Source organism: Dermacentor andersoni, chromosome 1 (genome assembly GCF_023375885.2).
Source record: "Dermacentor andersoni chromosome 1, qqDerAnde1_hic_scaffold, whole genome shotgun sequence".
NCBI classification, from domain to species: Eukaryota; Metazoa; Arthropoda; class Arachnida; order Ixodida; family Ixodidae; genus Dermacentor; species Dermacentor andersoni.
In genome coordinates, this window is record NC_092814.1 from 260,885,301 (window position 1) to 260,903,879 (window position 18,579).

Here is an 18,579-nt window from a genome sequence, read left to right on the forward strand (position 1 = left end):
AAGGGCACCCCTGCCTCAGTCCCTTGTTGATATCAACTTTCTGTCAACTTTCTATCAACTTGTTGATTCAACGGAAACGGTATTTTGTAGGTAAATCCCTCTCAAAAGCTGTAGACAATCATCACCTAAGCCTTCCCCTTCCAGAATATCCCACAAAATGTTGCGGTCTACGTTGTCCTGCGCTCGTGTAATGTCTAAAAAGGCCCAATATAACGGTCTTTTTTCTACTCTGAAAATTTGAATACCCTCGAATCAGGGCAAATAAGTTATCATCCAGACGCCTACCGATTCTGAAGCCATTCTGAAGTTCTCCCAAAACGACATTATTCCCTGCCCATGCTTGCAGCTTTCATTTAATTGCCTGCATTCTAACACGTATATTGCAGATGTAATGGTCAACGGTCTATACGAGTGAATTCTATCTTTCTGCCCCTTAGCTTTGTAAATTAAATTCATTCTACTTTGTCGCCAACTGTCTGGTATTTGTCTATATTTTAAGGTTTTTTTCTACTGTTTTCAACAGAGCTTCCTTACTTTTCGTCCTAGTTCTTTAATCAGTGTAATGGGAACCTCGTCTAGCCATGTGGCTATGCGCTTACGAAAGTCCTCGTCCGGTTTCTTCCAGGTGAAACTTATTAGCACCAGCTCCTTTTCCATCTGGTTTTCATTCATGCACATTTTGTTCCTCAAATACAACCTCGTCATTGCCTTGGAATGATTAGGCTATTGTTTTTCACATATAATTTAATGCTGCGTCCCCTTCCAGTTTGTTTCCATCTTGGTCTACGATATGTTGTATTGCGCCAGACTTGCTGCCTAATAAGTTTATGTGGTTGCAAAATATTCTAGGCGCGGCCTTGTTTTTCTGGCGTATTTCTGACAACCAACGTTCACTTTCACCATTTATCTTTGCTTGAACCAGTATTTCAACCAGAAATTTTTTCTCCCGCTATATTTCCCATTTTCTGGTTACTTCATCCTGCGGTAACTGCGCTTTCTTTTTTTTTTCTTTTTTTTTTTTGCCTGCCGGTGCTCTTGGGATGCTTTCTGTGGTTCGGCGATTGCTTCTCGTATCACCCTATTCCACTAGCTTTCTTGGTTTCTTTTCTTTCTTTCCAACGAGGATGTCGCTTCTCTTTCCATAATTCTGTCGTTATTACACTTAGACTAGGGTTGCCGTGGAAGGACTCCTGTCCCACTTCGCTTGCCAGCAGGATGTGTTAGTGCTGTTTTGCAGGTCCGCTGGGCACGCGGCGACATTGCCCGGTGCGGCGGAGGCGAGCGCCATCTGGAGGTGTTGTTAAGAATCGGGCGCGCCGCTCTGTCGCCGCTCTGTGACCGGTCCATGAATGGTAAAAACGCTGGAAAAGGGGAATGCGTTTGACTTTCCGCATTAACATAATTATATTTTCTCATACATACAAATTACAATCCGACGTGATCATGCCTGTAGTTTGTGTGTAAGTCGTACTTTACGACTTTTATTACGTATTTTACTTTGAGAAAATCAATTAGTACAGCAACATCTTTGCACTACATGGAAGCCCTGCGTGATTGAGTTTCCTCGGTTCGGAATCATTTTTGCCGTAACGATAGTCGACGGTGGGCACGAGACACCGACGCCGCATGTTCTGCGACACGGAGCCTTTAACGATGTCGCGTTAAAATGTCAGGGCAAATTACTGCATCCCATCTAAGCCAGGGTGCAGAAACTCCGTATAGATCCCGTGGGGCGCTCGCTCGCATGCCGATAGGCTTCGCCAGCGCCGCTTCTACCACTGGCGGCTGCTGGGTCAGGGGGGGGACACTCCGTATACATCCCATTGGTCGTTTTCGAGCAGACGCTCTTTCGACGCTAGCGCCAAGGTGCCCTTCAGTTACGGCCCTAACCAATGGGCGACGCATTAAGCAAAATGGCGGCGCACAAGATTGTTTACGTTGTCATGGCAACAGCAACAGCAGCCGCGCGGCACCTCCTCTCCCAAACGTTTTTCTTTCCTTTTTGTTTTTATTATGCCGACCCGCTCCACTCCCTTTCCCCCTTTCCCCATGCCGCGCGCGCCGCTCACTTTTTTTTGTTTTTATCCGTAAGCGGCGCGTTTTTTCTTCTTTTTTATAGCGCGCTTGTTACCGCGCGCCACGCGCCAGCTCGCAAGCAATGCGCGTGCTACGCCGCGCAATGGCATTGCTTGCGAGCCGGCGCGTGGTGCGCCGTGGGCTATGCGTTGGCACGCACGCAGTCTTGCCCATACTTATATTATACCAGCATGTGCCGGGAGATAAAAAAAATTCCACTTCCAACACAACAGATGTTTAGTCTCGCTTTATTGACTTCGTTTCCGAAAAGAGATTTTTCTTACAACGTGGTGTGATACACGCTCAAAAAATGAGCAAAAGTGAGAGGTGCATGACATATACAAGAGTACTAAAGACAAAAGTTCACAGATGGTGAAATAACAAAATAAAGTGCTAGAAAACGTGAAGGCCATTTCATGTACACGCATATAAAAACAAGATTTTTATATAACGTCCTCAAGACCTAAATGTAGATGAGCTCCTGATATGTGCACTAAGATATTGCACAAAATTGGACGACGTGTATGACATAGTCATGACAACTATAACAAGGGAAAACTCACTAGTAATGGAAAAAACAATGACACGCAAAATACCTGAAAGATAGAATAAAATGCTAACATTGTTTGATTGAGAGCCATACCAAAAGAAAACTTACTTATAAATCTGCCCGAAAGTATATGAAATGCTTGACATGTTCATTACTGCTGAACAAATTGAAAAAAACATGGCAGAAAAAAATAACATTGTACTAAAAACTGAAACACACATGATCACATTATTTTGCACTTGGCCACAACTTGAGTAACGGTGGCAAGGGGAACAGAAGATAGTCGGCTTTTGCAGCAGCACACAGAAAACATTCGCAGAAAGGCTTATTCCTCAATCAAAGACCAGGTAAAACAAGCCAACACGACTTTTCTTTCTACCCGAATGCAATGCTTAGCAATAAAATTACGTCACTTATGGCACTAAGTCGTACCTACTGGGCTCTCCCTTGTATAATAAACACGAACGGCAAACATCTGCATGTAGGACACTTGCAATGCTTATGCTTTCCAGAGGAAAAAAAAGCGTGTCATGCCTACACATGAAGGTTGTTCGCGCGGTTTTCCCATCGGGGGTTACTGAGATAGTACACAAGCACTAACAGTAATTTATCAGCTGTTAGTTGGTTTGTAGAACGTGATACACAGAAAAAGCACTGAGGGCGGTATGGAAAGCTGGGCAAGTTACTGAAGTTGCAGAATGAGACTTGGCACAGAAAAACACAAGTCACAGACCAGGTGACAATGAGGAGGAACATCTATTTGTCAGCTTTCTCTACCGGGAAGAGGCAAGTGTAGCACAATCAAGGCGCAACGACGTTCGGAGCCTCATGGAGTACACAAATGGACAGGGCTGTGTTCGTGTACATGCGCCTTCTGATGTCCTTGAGTCTGAGCGCTCACCTGTTGTCTTTAGGCACCCGGAACAACCTTGCAGGACTTGTTTTTGAGGTATTTGTGCACCACTGCACGATGCACGAGCGGTACGAGTCGTGAAACGGGTGAAACATCGCGGAGCACAAGCACACAGCTATCGAGGACCACAGAACTGACGAAACTAGCCACGTCGGTCAACGCACAGCAGCGCACGCATCTCGATGACAGTAGATAACAAAAATAAAGCGTTACGTAGCGGACTAAGCAGCAGCCGGGCCGGCGGGGATGGCACGGCGGCGCGGGCGCGTAGACAGTCGAAAGTGAGGGAGTTGAGAGGGTATTACGAGAGAGAGCGTAGGGAGAGGAGTTGAGCGGGGGGAAGGGCTTGGCCACCTGGATCGGCGCGCGTGCGCGCGACGATCTACGATGCCATGCAAGGGAAACGGATTTTTGCGTCGCCCATTACAGAGATGGCGCCAATTTCCTGTGCCACCGGAACCGGGGAGTGTCCCCCCCCTGGCTGGGTATCGAACTGGAAATAATTCACAAACAAAACAATGCCTTCATGTCGTCCCTCACGAGGTCAGAAGGTTGAGGGAGAGGGCTGCTGCGGAAAGCCTCCTTTCCCGCTTCGCATGCCAGCGGGATGTGTTCGTGCTCTCTTGCAGGGCCGCTGGACCCGCGGCGACATTGGCCAGCTCGCGGAGACCGGAGACCCCGCTGAAGGGGGCGGAGTTTACTAAGTGTTTTTTATTGCGATAACATTTATATCGACACTCCAGGCTCATTTCTCCGTCGCCATCGCCGTGAGGTTCCGTACAAAGTCCAATGGCGATATAATCGTCGGCGCGTGCCGTGTGCTGTATGTGCGAGTGAAAGCTTGCGAGCGTGAGCCGGCGGTCATTCCTCAATCTCGCGCACGCAAGCGAGGAAAGCGGGGAGGAAGCGCGCCCTCTTCCGGCTGCTGTGAATCGCACCGGCACGTCACCCACGCGCTACCTCCCGCGATCTCCCGATAGGGAGGCAGACGCAACACACTTCGGTCCCTTTGGAATGTGCTGCTCGAGACAGATTGTCCGCGCCAGGCAATATATCGCGAAATGAATACACGTATAAAGCTGCACTTAAATTTCGCATTAAGGAGTATAATAATCGTTGGTGGCCAGGCCGCCATTGGAATCAGAACATGGCTACGTTTAACGCTAGAACGTTATCTAGTGAGGCGAGTCTAGCAGTGCTATTGGAGGAATTAGAGGGCAGTAAATGGGATATAATACGGCTCAGTGAAGTTAGGAGGACAAAAGAAGCATATACAGTGCTAAAAAGCGGGCACGTCCTGTACTACCGGGGCTTAGCGGAGAGACGAGAACTAGGAGTCGGATTCCTGATTAATAAGAATATAGCTGGTAACACACAGGAATTCTATAGCATTAACGAGAGGGTGGCAGCTCTTGTTGTGGAACCTAATAAGAGGTACAAATTGAAGGTCGTACAGGTCTACGCCCCTACATCGAGTCATGATGACCAGGAAGTACAAAGCGTGGAATCGGCGATGGAAAAGTCAAAACAAGATACACTATACCGATGGGCCACTTCAATGCCAAGGTAGGCAAGAAGTAGGCTGGAGACAAATCAGTGGAGGAATATGGCATAGGCACTAGGAATAGCAGGCGATAGCTATTAGTAGACTTTGCAGAACAGAAGAATATGCGGATAATTAATGCCTTCTTCCGCAAGCTGGATAGCCGAAAGTGGACGTGGAGGAGCCCGAATGGCAAGACTAGAAGTGAAATACACTTTATACTCTGCGCTAACCCTGGCATCATACAAGACGTGGACGTCCTCGACAAGGTGCGCTGCAGTGACCATAGGATGGTAAGAATTAGAATTAGCCTAGTCTTGAGGAGGGAACGGAAGGAACTGGTACATAAGAAGCCGATCAATGAGTTAGCGGTAACAGGGAAAATAGAGGAATTCCGGATCAAGCTACAGAGCAGGTATTCGGCTTTAACTCAGGAAGAGGACCTTAGTGTTGAAGCAATGAACGACAATCTTATGCGCATCATTAAGGAGTGTGTAATAGAAGTCGGTGGTAACCCCGTTAGACAGGATAGCAGTAAGCTATCGCAAGAGACGAAAGATCTGATCAAGAAACGCCAATGTATGAAAGCCTCTAACCATACAGCTAGAATAGAACTGGCAGAACTTTCGAAGTTAATCAACAAGCGTAAGACAGCTGACATAAGGAAGTATAATATGAATAGAATTGAACATGCTCAGGAGTGGAGGAAGCCTAAAAGCAGGAAAGAAGAAACTAGGAATTGGCAAAAATCAGATGTATGCGTTAAAGGGCCCCTGAAACGGTTCGGACACATTTTGTAGATGCGTAGGGTACAGCTTAAGTAGAACATTCACACCACAACTTAAGTGAAGCGTTACGTATTAATGGAGCTAGAAGCGATTACAAGTTACCCTCCTCTCTAGCTATGCTTTTCCTGCTCAACTCGTTCGCCGAGCGATCGGGGCTAAGCTCCGCGTTCACTGGTTCTGCGTCCCGATGCGACGTTACATCGTCAACTTCCGGTTGTTTTGGAGCCCGCCCGCGCGAAACCTCTCCGCTAGCCGCTTGGCCGTCGACCCCAAGCGACAGCTATCGAGGCAGCGTGCGTTGCGAGCATTCTGTCGTAGCGCCGAACGTGTCTGGTATTCCGGTAATGACACACTAGCTGAACGTTTCGGCGGAACGGTGGAGGCATAAACTCAAGTTGATGACGGAACTTTAGCGTAGCTTTATCGGTCTCCACGGTCCAGCCACCCATTGGCGCAGAACTTACCCAGCCATAGAAATAGCTAATATTGCTCTAACCAAGTGTAAAACATTTTAAACTTTCACAAAAACAACGTGTTAATGAGTACACTCCTGCAAAAAATTTACACCAACAGCAAAGAAGAATACATGTTGTTACTGCTACTATGTGTGGTTGAGCTCTATGCCACCAGGTGGCTGCACCGTGCAGACCAGTCACATTTGCGCTTCTGTTCATCCCCTGAAACGACAAGCAAGGGGACACGGCCAGGCCCTGTCTCCTTGCGCTTGCGTTTACCCTAATACCGGACTCGCGAAACGCTATTGCGTTAGTAATCTTCCGGTGTACAGTGATGGCCGTGATCGCGCAAATCCTGGCGCCGATCTGATAGCGGTAGTCCGATGCGCTGCAGCCAGTCCGCTGATCTACTGGCTTGCAGAGGGACACGATGTCGCAGCTTGACCTATTGTCAGTCGCTACGTTTGTAGTCCTCAACGTAACAAAGTCGAATCATAGCGCTCGCGAAAAGACAGACCGACACTGACGGCGGAGCTCTCATCAAAGACGGAGCACGTTGTAAAGCAAGCAGACGACACTTTCTGTGTGCCGGAAGTGCTTAAGGCCCAAACAATGAAACGTTCCTTTTCTTCGATCACTTCCTAACCTTACATGAGGCCTCTTTACAGCGAGTGAGTGAGTTAGAACTTTATCTAAGTCCTGAGGGGAAATCAATCCGGCGGCTCCACCCAGGTCGGGGCCGGTACACAGAGTCCTTCGACGACGGCCCGGGCCCTCTGGACAGCCTTGAGCTGAGCGATGAGCTCTGTGCTGAGTCCCAGGAAGACTGGTCGGGAAAGTCCGTGCTCGCGTTGGCAGGGCACAGACAGAGCATGTGTTCGAAGTTGTTGTATTCGTGGCTGCAGTGTGGGTATTCAGTAGGAAGGTCAGGATTGATCCTGCTTAGTGTTGTTGGTGTGATGTATGTCCTAGTCTGCAACTGTCTGTAAGTGCTCCATCAACGCTGGCACGCCGGCGTCGTGCGACGCCTAGCAACGCTTTCATGCCACACGCGTGACGGAAACGAACATGCCTGGCAAGACGTACCGTGCTCGCGCTTCTCCGCAAGTGGGCGACAGCACGCATGCGCAAGCAAACGTCACGTGGTTAAGCAGTGAGGTGAAGCGCTCGTTCAGGGCCAAGAGCGGCGTAAGGACGCATGAAGGTAGCTTTGGAGCTACCTTATGCTGAGGAAGCACTAAGAAAGCCTTCACCGAGGGCCCCTCAGTAAGGAAGCTTTCAGAGTGGCATAAGGTAGCCTCACCGCAATGAAGGCTTCCTTACTGAGGTAAAGAAGATTTCATTGTTTGGCCCTAAGTGTACTGAAAAATTGTTTTTATGCATTCTCTTTGTGTTACTTTCTTTTTATAAAAACAAATTAACTAACATTCCAACTATTACGAACATCATTTGTTTACCATAAAGTCGGAAAAATTATCGATCACGCGCCCTGGTCAGCCATTCGGATAGCTCGCCCCACTGACGTCATATGGATGATTTCCGTCATATGGGGGGAGGACGAAGCAGTGCCCGCGCGTTGAGGACGGTTAGTCTTCACGGCCTCAACGGCCCCTACCTACGTGTAGGTTAAGAGGCGGGCACCCCAGCTCGGTGGAATAAAGAAGTTTTCAATCAATCAATTCCGTCATATGGGTAGGGAAGGCTTAAAATTCCGCCGAGCAGTGTGCTGCGATCGGCAGCGATGCGCATTTTTAAAACCTTGTAATAAATTACACGCTTTACGCGGAGCACTTAGATGTGTCAATTAATGATTAGAAAGACCTACTCTAACGACTCGGTGTGTTTGTAGAAGATCGTCAAAATCGTTTCAGGGTCCCTTTAAGAGACAAAGCCGGCAATATCAATACTAATATAGATAAGTTAGTTGAAGTGGCTGAGGAGTTCTATAGAGATTTATACAGTACCAGTGGCACCCACGACGATAATGGAAAAGAGAATAGTCTAGGGGAATTTGAAATCCCACAATCCAACGCCGGCAGAAGTAAAGAAAGCCTTGGGAGCTATGCAAAGGGGGAAGGCAGCTGGGGAGGATCAGGTAACAGCAGACTTGTTGAAGGATGGTGGGCAGATTGTTCCAGAAAAACTGGCCACCCTGTATACGCGATGCCTCATGACCTCGAGCGTACCGGAATCTTGGAAGAACGCTAACATAATCCTAATCCATAAGAAAGGGAACGCCGAAGACTTGAAAAATTATAGACCGATCAGCTTACTGTCCGTTGCCTACAAAGTATTTACTAAGGTAATTGCAAATAGAATCAGGAACACCTTAGGCTTCTGTCAACCAAAGGACCAGGCAGGATTTCGTAAAGGCTACTCAACAATACACCATGTTCACACTATCAATCAGGTGATAGAGAAATGTGCGGAATATAACCAAGCTTTATATATATATTTCATTGATTACGAGAAAGCGTGTGATTCAGTCGAAACCTCAGCAGTCATGGAGGCATTACGGAATCAGGGTGTAAACGAGCAGTATGTAAAAATGCTGAAAGATATCTATAGCAGCTCCACAGCCACCGTAGTCCATAATAAAAGCAACAAAATCCCAATAAAGAAAGGCGTCAAGCAGGGGGATACGATCTCTCCAATGCTATTCACAGCGTGTTTACAGGAGGTATTCATACACCTGAATTGGGGAGAATTGGGGATAAGAGTTAATGGAGAATACCTTAGTAACTTGCCATTCGCTGATGATATTGCCTTGCTTAGTAACTCAGGGGACCAATTGCAATGCATGCTCACTGACCTGGGCAGGCAAAGCAGAAGGGTAGGTCTAAAAATTAATAGGCAGAAAACTAAAGTAATGCTTAACAGTCTCGGAAGAGAACAGCAGTTTACGATAGGTAGCGAGGCACTGGAAGTGGTAAGGGAATACATCTACGTAGGGCAGGTAGTGACCGCGGATCCGGATCATGAGACTGAAATAATCAGAAGAATAAGAATGGGCTGGGGTGTGCTTGGCAGGCATTCTTGGATCATGAACAGCAGGTTGCCATTATCCCTCAAGAGAAAAGTGTATAACAGCTGTATCTTACCAGTACTCACGTACGGGGCAGAAGCATGGAGGCTTACGAAAAGGGTTCTACTTAACTTGAGGACGATGCCACGAGCTATGGAAAGCAAAATGATGGGTGTAACGTTAAGGGATAGGAAAAGAGCAGATTGGGTGAGGGAACAAACGCCTGGTAATGACATCTTAGCTGAAATCAAGAAAAATAAATGGGCATGGGCAGAACATGTAATGAGGAAGGAAAATAACCGATGGTCATTAAGGGTTACGGACTGGATTCCAAGGGAAGGGAAGCGTAGCAGGGGGCGGCAGAAAGTTAGGTGGGTGGGTGAGATTAAGAAGTTTGCAGGGACAACATGGCCACCAATTAGTACATGACCGGGATAGTTGGAGAAGTACTGGAGAGGCCTTTGCCCTGCAGTGGACGTAACCAGGCTGATGATGATGATGATAATCGTTGGTGAATTTTTTTCTGCTGCATTTACCTTGCAAGCTTCTATTCATTTTTGAAGCACTGGCACATCGCTCGTTCACGCAAGCGCCCAGCAACTATTATGAGGAATATTTAGATAGCAAACCGTCGTTAACTACCGATATTCTCTGTTAAACTGTTACATTTTGTGATTGCTTGAAAGTAGTCGCTTTGAAATTCCGAACTTGCAGATAAGCTCAGGGCTACAGTTCAGCTAGTCCACAGATAGAGTGGTAGCTAGCGTAAAAAAAATAACTTCCTGTCACCACCATTCTGTAATTTTGTTCGTGTGCAGTTAGGTGGATCAATTAAAACTGGCCGATGACTCAGTCAACCAATACTCAACCCAGTAAAATAAACTTGAATGTTTCTCTTTTTATTTACACATTGCGTACTGGAAGAAAACTGGCCTCCACGCAGTGACGCACCAGAAGGCAACAAGGAATTACGTGCATGCACCGTATTGCCGTCATCGCTCTTGAAACTTCATAAAACTTCACGGCTCTCTCTTCTTTTTTTACTTTAGCCTTGGTTTTACATGTCGACAAAGAGTCCTCAAAGTATGCAGCCCAACAAACACGCCACTCAAGTCCTTCATTTAATGTCTTTCACCGGCAGTAGATGGGCTACCGTCATGACGAATGAGTCGAGTAACACCGTTCTTATGTCAGTCCACTCAGGCTTGCACAGAATTGGTTTACTCATGCAAAATGAATACCTGCTCAGAAAATAGAGTGAAATACTTGTACTTCCTTGTTGTCATTATGAAACCTCAAAAAGTTCGCAGAACTGGAAATCTCGATGCTATAACTCCACATGCCCCGATATTGACCATCTTCGTCTAATGCTCGGTTGACCTAGTTTCCGGCGTCTTCCGTTTCTTGCACGCCTGATCAAACTCCCCTGTCTTATTTTTCTCATCTTCAAACTGGGCACGATAACCGAAGCTGATCACACGCAGTGGTTGCTTAGTGGCTTTGGTATTGGGCTGCTAAGCACAAGGTCGCGGGATCTACTCCCGTTCGCGGCGGCCGCATTTCGACGGGGGCGAACACACCCGTGTACTTCTGTTTAGGTGCATGTTAAGGAAGCCCAGATGGTCCAAATTTCTGGAGTCCTCCACTACGGCATGCCTCATAATCAGATCGTTGTTTTGGCACGTAAAACCCCCATGATTTTTTTAAGCTGGTGACCGAGCGCGATGCCACTTGTGATATCGTTGAGCGATTAGGTCGAGTGAGCGGAGGCGAGCTCGATGGACGCACGAAGTCAACCACTTTTTGCCCTTCGCTCGATTTAAAATTGCAGAAAGGAGACATAAAAACCACCTAAAGAGAAAGAAGAGTGATTTGCCTTTCACCCACATTTCTCTCTTTTAAAAAAACTTGTGAATGGCAAGAAATGCAAACATCCACATCTACTTCGTTTCACCCGATCTTAGGATGCTGTCAACCGCTAGAAAAGCGCACGTTCCCTGAACCCAAAACTAGCACTTGCCTTCCGGGGGTTGTCTAGGCTTCTTTTCATATCGTTCGCATATTTGCTATATTAGCCTTGCTGTGTCGGTTCGTTCCTTGTCGCCAGTGCCACTGCAGCATTTTCTCCTGGTGCACGGCTAATAGAAATTTTGTTTTTTTTTTCCCTTTCAGAAGTCGACCTCACTGGGAAGTTATTGCAATGTCTCGAAGGAAGCCTTACGCTCAAATCATAGACGGCATCTCGCGCAGCCCCAACTTTGACCCGGATCTCTTGAGAGCAGCCCTGGAGTTCCGCGCCCAGAAAGGCGACCTGGTTCTCTCCACGTACCCCAAGAGTGGTACGCACTGGATGATGTACATTATACAGTTGATTCTAAAGGAAGGTGAACCAGTGAGCGGTTTTGACGAGTTCATGCGCAACATGCGCATTCTAGGGGTCGTCGAGTTCGACGCCTGGAAACCTAGTCTTCCACTACGCTTGTTTGCCACCCACCTGCCATTAAGCACCGCTGCCATGAACAAAGACGCCAAGTACGTCTACGTAGCGAGGAACCCGTGGGACTTGTGCGTCTCTTCCTACCACATGATCACTACCTTCGACGTTTATCGCTTCCGGGACGGAACCTTCGAGGAGCTGTTCGACGCGTTTCTGGAGGGTGACTGCGCTGGCCAGGGAAGCTACTTCGATCACGTTGCGTCCGGTTATGCCCTGAGGAACCAGCCCAATCTTTTCTTTGTAACCTACGAGGAACTCAAGACGGATACTCGAAGTGTGATACTGAGACTGGCTCGGTTTCTGGGCGATGATTACGGCGATAAGCTGGAAAAGCAGGAAGAACTGCTTCAGGGCATTGAGGATCGGTGCGCGAACGACAACATGAAGCGCATCCTTGCACCTAAAACCCAAGATTGCGCCGACCGTGATTGGTACAACGCAACCAAGCGAATTTTCTCAGCCAACAACAGAGTTTTTGTGGAGGACTTCAACCAATTCAGCTACGTCAGGAAGGGTGAGGTTGGTGGCTGGCAGCGGTATTTTACTCGAGATCAACTGAGACGCTTAGAAGCTAAGATAAAGCAGCTTGAAGAGCATTCATGCGTAATGGATCTTTGGATGGACACTCGAGCAGCTGCCCTCAAGATTATTGCCAATGAATGAAAATAAATGAGCGAAGGTTTCCTTCAATGGTTATCAACGTAAATAAAAGAAGAGAGTTTCACATGATTTTTTTCCATTACAGATATATATTTTTATGTGTCCTCGACTCACTGCCTCAAGCTCTTTACGAGTGCAAATAATTATACGCAGTTTTAGAATAATAATGGCGAGCAAACAGAAACGCATTACGTACGTAAAAAAAAACGTTGCACTGACTCCACATGCTCCGTACGTTATTAGGTTTCTGTGATTTAGGTACGATGTGTTAAAGCACCTTATTACACGACTTCAACGCACGTTATGTTTACGACGCTTAGAAATAGCGTTGTCAAACATTGCTGCAGCAGTGGCCTCCACTTTAGCATAAAGTTTTAATATACCTGCGCTGTCGCTGTTCGCCACTAACTGTTTCAAGAAGCGCTGCCCTTAAGTTTATCTGAAACAGGTGTTGTGAGAGTATGCCAAATTTCTTAGACAATTTGGCGATTCTGGCGACTGTAGGCCTCGCAAGATTAGTCGGCACAGAAACGATAGGATGGCTGCTAATGGTTTGACTTGGCTTGGGCATATTTGGCAGGAGGCGCCAGGTGGCTTCCTCTCTGCCAACGTATCCATCATGTATGTGTTCCCATACGTTAAACCATGTACGTCAAACTAAATGTATTCGAGGAATGCGCTCCGTAACCTACCGCCTATTTTTTTTCGTTTAACTGTCTGTTAGACAGTTTTAGAACCAGGAGTGCCTAGTCAACAGTGCACATGCTTACTACGTAATCGCAGCATTTGGCGCTGTATGCGCGCGTTGTGGACTCTTGCAGTGCGCTCTCGCGATATCCCGCGAGAGCGTCAGATATTTTGCAAATTGGTGAGCTTTAATATGAGCGACGCGAGCGGTGTTGCTGTTAGCTTCTACATTTTTTCGTCATGTAGATGCGACTTCATAAATAAGCCTCTCAAATAAGTTGTGGCTCTTTTCAATGTTGTGAGAACTGCAAATACGTTTCAAGATTCCTCGCCTACCAGTGGCATCACATTGCCATCACTTTGATAACAGCGACCGCGATAACCGCTGAAGGCCTATGCAGCGGGCAAGCGCTTCTTGCTGCTTGGTGCACTTTCGGATGTTGCTTCCGATAACCACACCAGTCTCAGAAAGCAAGTTTTATTTTATTGCGACAGCAATCATTTGGATACTCCAGGCACATTTCTGCCATCATCGCCGGCGTCATCGTGAAGTTCCGTATAAAGTCCAAGGGCGATAACGTCTTCCCCGCGCGCCGTATTCTGTGTGTGCGAGTGAAAGCGTGCGAGCGCGAGCCGACGATGGTGGCTCAATTTCGCGCGCGCAAGGGAGGCAAGGGGAGAAGAACCGCGCCGTCTTCCGTCGTGCGCAAGGTAGCGGGGAGGGAGGGGACGTTTTACTCCGGCGATTGCTGCGTATGGCGCGACCACGCCCGGTTTCGCGGGTCCTATTTTAAAAGCGATCTGCGATGGGGACAGGGTTTGCCACTTCGCGTTAAAGCGAGAGGCACCACGAAGGTCAATTCGCTCGCTGTTGCTGCCGCGCTTCCTCATTGCCGCGTTTTGACAACGAGTTTCCGTGGTCATCAGGTGAGATGTGTTCATGTTTGCTTGTGCACGCGTGACACCATGCTTATTAATTCAGTTAGTAAGCGAATGTTTACAAGCTTATGCGGCGGATGAGTGACTATCCTTACTTCGTATAGCTGTATAATAATTTGCTATCGCAATCGATGCTTCGCTTTCGGGCGTGAAGGCAACTTTTTTTCTTATGCCTCGCCGTCTGCCACCCCATACTGTTAAGAATCAGTATTTCTCGTCACGTCGGCTGGCTCTGCGTCACTTGGCGTGGAGGTCGGGAGAGGAAAACAGACGAAACATCCAGGACTTCACGAAATCATGGCACCAGCATTCTGTTGGCATGGACGCGCAGCGAAACGACGCCGTGAGAAACGCTCAATATCGATCGGTCTTTATGGGGTCGGCGCGCATACTGCCTTCAAGGTATCCAAAACTGAGAGTCCGACGAATAGGATTTCCTACTACCGCATGGGATTCACTTAGCATGGTCATACTTTACTGGGTCATCGATCTCTTTCCGATAGCACCGAAAAGATACCACGGGTGCCACTCGCCCCTCCAAAAATAAAAAAAGTCGCAGTTTCGCCAGAAAGACGAAGCATCAATTGCGATAGCAAATCTGTAGGCAGCGTTGTGAATTCGGGGTGGAGGACAAAAACGGACTCTTTCCGCCGACGAAGAAGAAACGAAAAACTTTATGCAATATTAACAGATAGTGAATGACAGCGTACAGGTAGCAGTAAGAGCGCATCACACCGACTGGGTGGCTGGAAGCGACTCTCTCTTCTCACAATGGGCCGTTTCTCCCTTAAATCCCTTCGGCGACCCCTCGTCGGCAGGAACCAGTTTGGGCAAGTTCTCGTTCGCAGGAACCAGGCGGGGCAGGGTGATGATGTCGCCCACGTCGAATTCTTAATTCGTCGCGGAGATTGCTGGGTGCTTCTTGAAGTCGCCTCCCGTGTCAAATTCTTGATTCGTCGCGGAGAAGTGGGAGCTCCCGTCGGCTCGTGGTAGCCACGTGGTGCATGTAGTATGGCAGCACCCGTCGCCTCGTGGTGGCCACGTGGTGCTCGTAGTATGGCACAACAGCAGCTATACGGAGGGTCTTGATTCGGAGGTAATTACAAATTTCTCGGCTAAAAAATGAAAATATCGAATGCCATGCAACTTAAAACACGAACAGTTGCAGTAGTCTTCAGACCATTGTGGAACCAAAAGGAAATTAATCTCTGGCATGGATAAGCTGCTACTCTACCTCTGCAGAACAGGCAAAAGGTTCGCAATACTAGGTGACATCAATATAAATATTGTGCATGAGAACGCACCTGCTAGAGAATTTGACCAACTGCCAGACTCTTACACTCTAAAAATAGTTGCACCCTTTGGGGTGTCTATTGGCCACGGAACAATAATCGTCATCTGTCTTGCTTCCCTTTCCTTTCTTGAAAACGCTGCGCTCGTTACTTTCCTGTTGGGAATGTTCTGTCATGCTGATAAGGCGCATGCCGTTTCTAACTTTGAAGTACCGGGCTCGCAGCGTTCAAGAAAGGAAATGTGGGCAAGACAGATGACGATTGTTGTTCTGTGGCAAATATACACCCCAAAGGGTGCAACTGTTTTTAGATTGTATGCATGTTTCAACACTATAACCTTACCTAAATCTGTGACAGCACGCAATGCCACTTAAGTAAATGTTTGTGTCACCAATCTACAAACCCCTACTTTACCAGCGAGCGTCATATCCGTCCACATAAGCAATCATCTTTCTATGTTCCGCTTTTTGCCGTGCCCTCACAAATTCGACTGTAATACGCTTCAATCATCTTATCGCCTCATTGACACAACTGCGCTAACATACTTTAGTTGTCTTATCAATGAGGAAATTCAACTCCTACAGAGCGACGCAAATAATGCATAGAATTCATTTTTATTTTGTAAGCTGGTTGCTCGCTGCATTGACCCATTCCCACAGCGCAATGGCTTAAAAGGATATTGTTATATCTGTTACATCTTGATTACTGTGGATTACAACTGATAAGAAAAAGGACAACGGACGCCATGTTGAGCGGGTTGAATCAGCACTGGCCTGTCCCCTGTTGGGAGTGGCGTTTATTGTGCAACAAGCAAAGGGAAACGTAGGGGGCGCTAGCGATTACATAACACGCCGCCAGACAAGAACTGACAACAAAAGACAAAAAAGTAACACACAGAAGGCGTTCACAGGAGAAATCTTGAAGGAATTCTCACTGGTCTTCCCGAGCGCGTCTTTTTCGGGAATGCTTGCGTTGGCACCGTTCTCGGGTCTGAGGATCGGTCAGGCGGAAGACTTTGGCGTGAGGAATGGTGTGGCTCACTTTCTCCTGTTGCCTTAACGGGATAGTAGTCTTCAGGTGTTTCCTGGGGATCCCTTGAGTGGCTTCGCACTCGTAGGTGGTGTCGGTTGCGCATGTACGCTTGACCATTGGCTGCTGTGACTGTGTACCTCCGTGGCTCTGGGCCTACTTGGGTTATGACTGCTTTTTTTCATTTCTTTCCATGCCAGAACCACACTGGCAGGTTCTTGCCCAATGGCGGCAGGTCTCGAGCATGCTGGTCTGCGTACTTGTGCTGTGCCTGCTGCCTTGTTTGAAGCTTCTTCTGGAGCACCTTATGGTGGTAGTGTGGTAACAAGGTTCTGGGATGGGCTGGAATAAACGTTCTTATCCTTCTTCCCATAAGCATCTCTGCTGGGGATAGGAGGCCATTCATCGGAGTTGCTCTGTGGTTCATGAGCACCATTGAGAGTTCCTTGCCCTCAGAAAGCGCTTTAGTCATTGTTGCTTTTATGGTCTGGACCGTTCTCTCAACTTGTCCATTTGAGCGAGGGAAAAGAGGTGATGTGGGTTTGTGGACGATGTCCCATTCCTTGTTGAAGTTTCTAAACTCAGTGGAGTCAAATGGAGGTCCTTGATCAGTCACGACTTCTGAAGGTATGCCAAACCGTGCATAGATGTCCTTGAGCAGTGAGATCACAGGTGAGGCTGCATATGTTGACATTTTCTTGACCTCTACAAACTTGGAGTAGTAGTCTACTAAAAGCAAATATGTGGCACCATTGTGGTGGAAAAAGTCCATTGCCACTTTTTCCCACAGACGTGTCGGCAGTTCTCTGTCAAGGAGCGGTTCTCGCTGATTAGATCGCTGATGGCGTTGGCAGAGTTCACAATCCGACACCATCTCCTCAATGTCCTGGCTTATTCGAGGCCAGTAGACACTCTGACGAGCTGTATTCTTACATGAGACTATGCCACGATGGGTCATGTGGATCCTTGAGAGTACGTCCTTTTGGCATGCCTGGGGCACAACAAGTCGTTCACCGTAACAGAGAAATCCATCAGTTGTGTACAGTTAACTCCTGATTGAATAGTAGGGCTTCACTGTTGGCGGAACTTTTGAGATTTTGTCAGGCCAGCCGTTCTGGATGTACCAGGTTACACGTTGAAGTGTGCTATCAGTAGCTGTGCAGCTTCTTATCTCAGCTAGCTTTGGGGTTGAGGCCTGCACCAATGTACAGGTCAGAACCTGATACTCTTGGTCTGAGGTCTTAATGGTTGCTGCTGGATCAGGGGCTCGAGACAGCGTGTCTGCAACTGTTAAGTGTTTACCAGGTACGTACACCAACTTCATATTGTAGCGCTGCAGTCGAAGTAGTAGGCGTTGTAGCCTGGGGGAAACTTTGTGGAAATCCTTACACTGAAGACCGATGAGAGGTTTGTGATCAGTCTCAATCACAATGCTGCGACCACAGACATAATAATGAAACTGTTCACAGGCAAACACCACAGCTAACAGTTCCTTCTCAATTTGCGCATAGCGGTGCTGGGCTGGTGTGAGTGCTGCAGACGCATAGGCTACTGGATGCCCATTCTGAAGTAGGACGCTGCCGATTCCATAGGAACTTGCATCTGTGGATATGGCTATAGCCTGTGCTGGGTCGAAATAGTGCAACACTGGGGCTGTTGTCAGCTTGTTCTTGATCTCAATGAATGCATCCGTCATCTTAGGAGTCCAGTGCCATGCGATGTCAGATTTAAGAAGTTCTCGAAGGGGCTGTGTCTTTGCTGAGAAATTCAGGACGAACTTCATGAGGTATGTTGCCATTCCCAGAAAGCGAAGAAGCTCAGCTTTGCTAGTTGGTGCTGGTATTGCATTGATCTCCTTGACTTTACTGGGATCAGGGGTGGTGCCTTGCTGTGTCAGCTGATGTCCTAGGTAGGTGACTGAGGGCAAACCCAGTTTGAGTTTGTCATAGTTCAGTTTGAGTTTGTTAGCTCGTGCTGTGCTGAGCACTTTACGCAAGTGTGCCACATGCTCTTCAAGTGTTCTTGATGCGATCAAGATGTCGTCAAAGTATGGCGTGACAAGGCCTTGACGTTCAAAGATACTGTCAAATGCTTGCTGAAAAAGTTCAGGGGCTGTATTGAGGCC

The 18,579-nt window shown here is 47.6% G+C and overlaps 1 protein-coding gene across 6 annotated transcripts in view; it reads left to right on the top strand.

Annotated features, from left to right (window-relative positions):
- The window catches only part of LOC129381127 (sulfotransferase 1B1-like), a 337,139-nt gene extending 324,550 nt beyond the window's left edge, over positions 1 to 12,589 (top strand). For all 6 annotated transcript variants that reach the window (XM_055063712.1, XM_055063709.1, XM_072284427.1 and 3 more), the window contains one exon: positions 11,523 to 12,589. In XM_055063712.1, the coding sequence (XP_054919687.1) occupies positions 11,551 to 12,510 (960 nt within the window). In that variant the 5' untranslated portion in view covers positions 11,523 to 11,550 and the 3' untranslated portion in view covers positions 12,511 to 12,589. The remainder of the gene's footprint in view (positions 1 to 11,522) is intronic.
- The last annotated feature ends 5,990 nt before the right edge of the window (positions 12,590 to 18,579 follow it).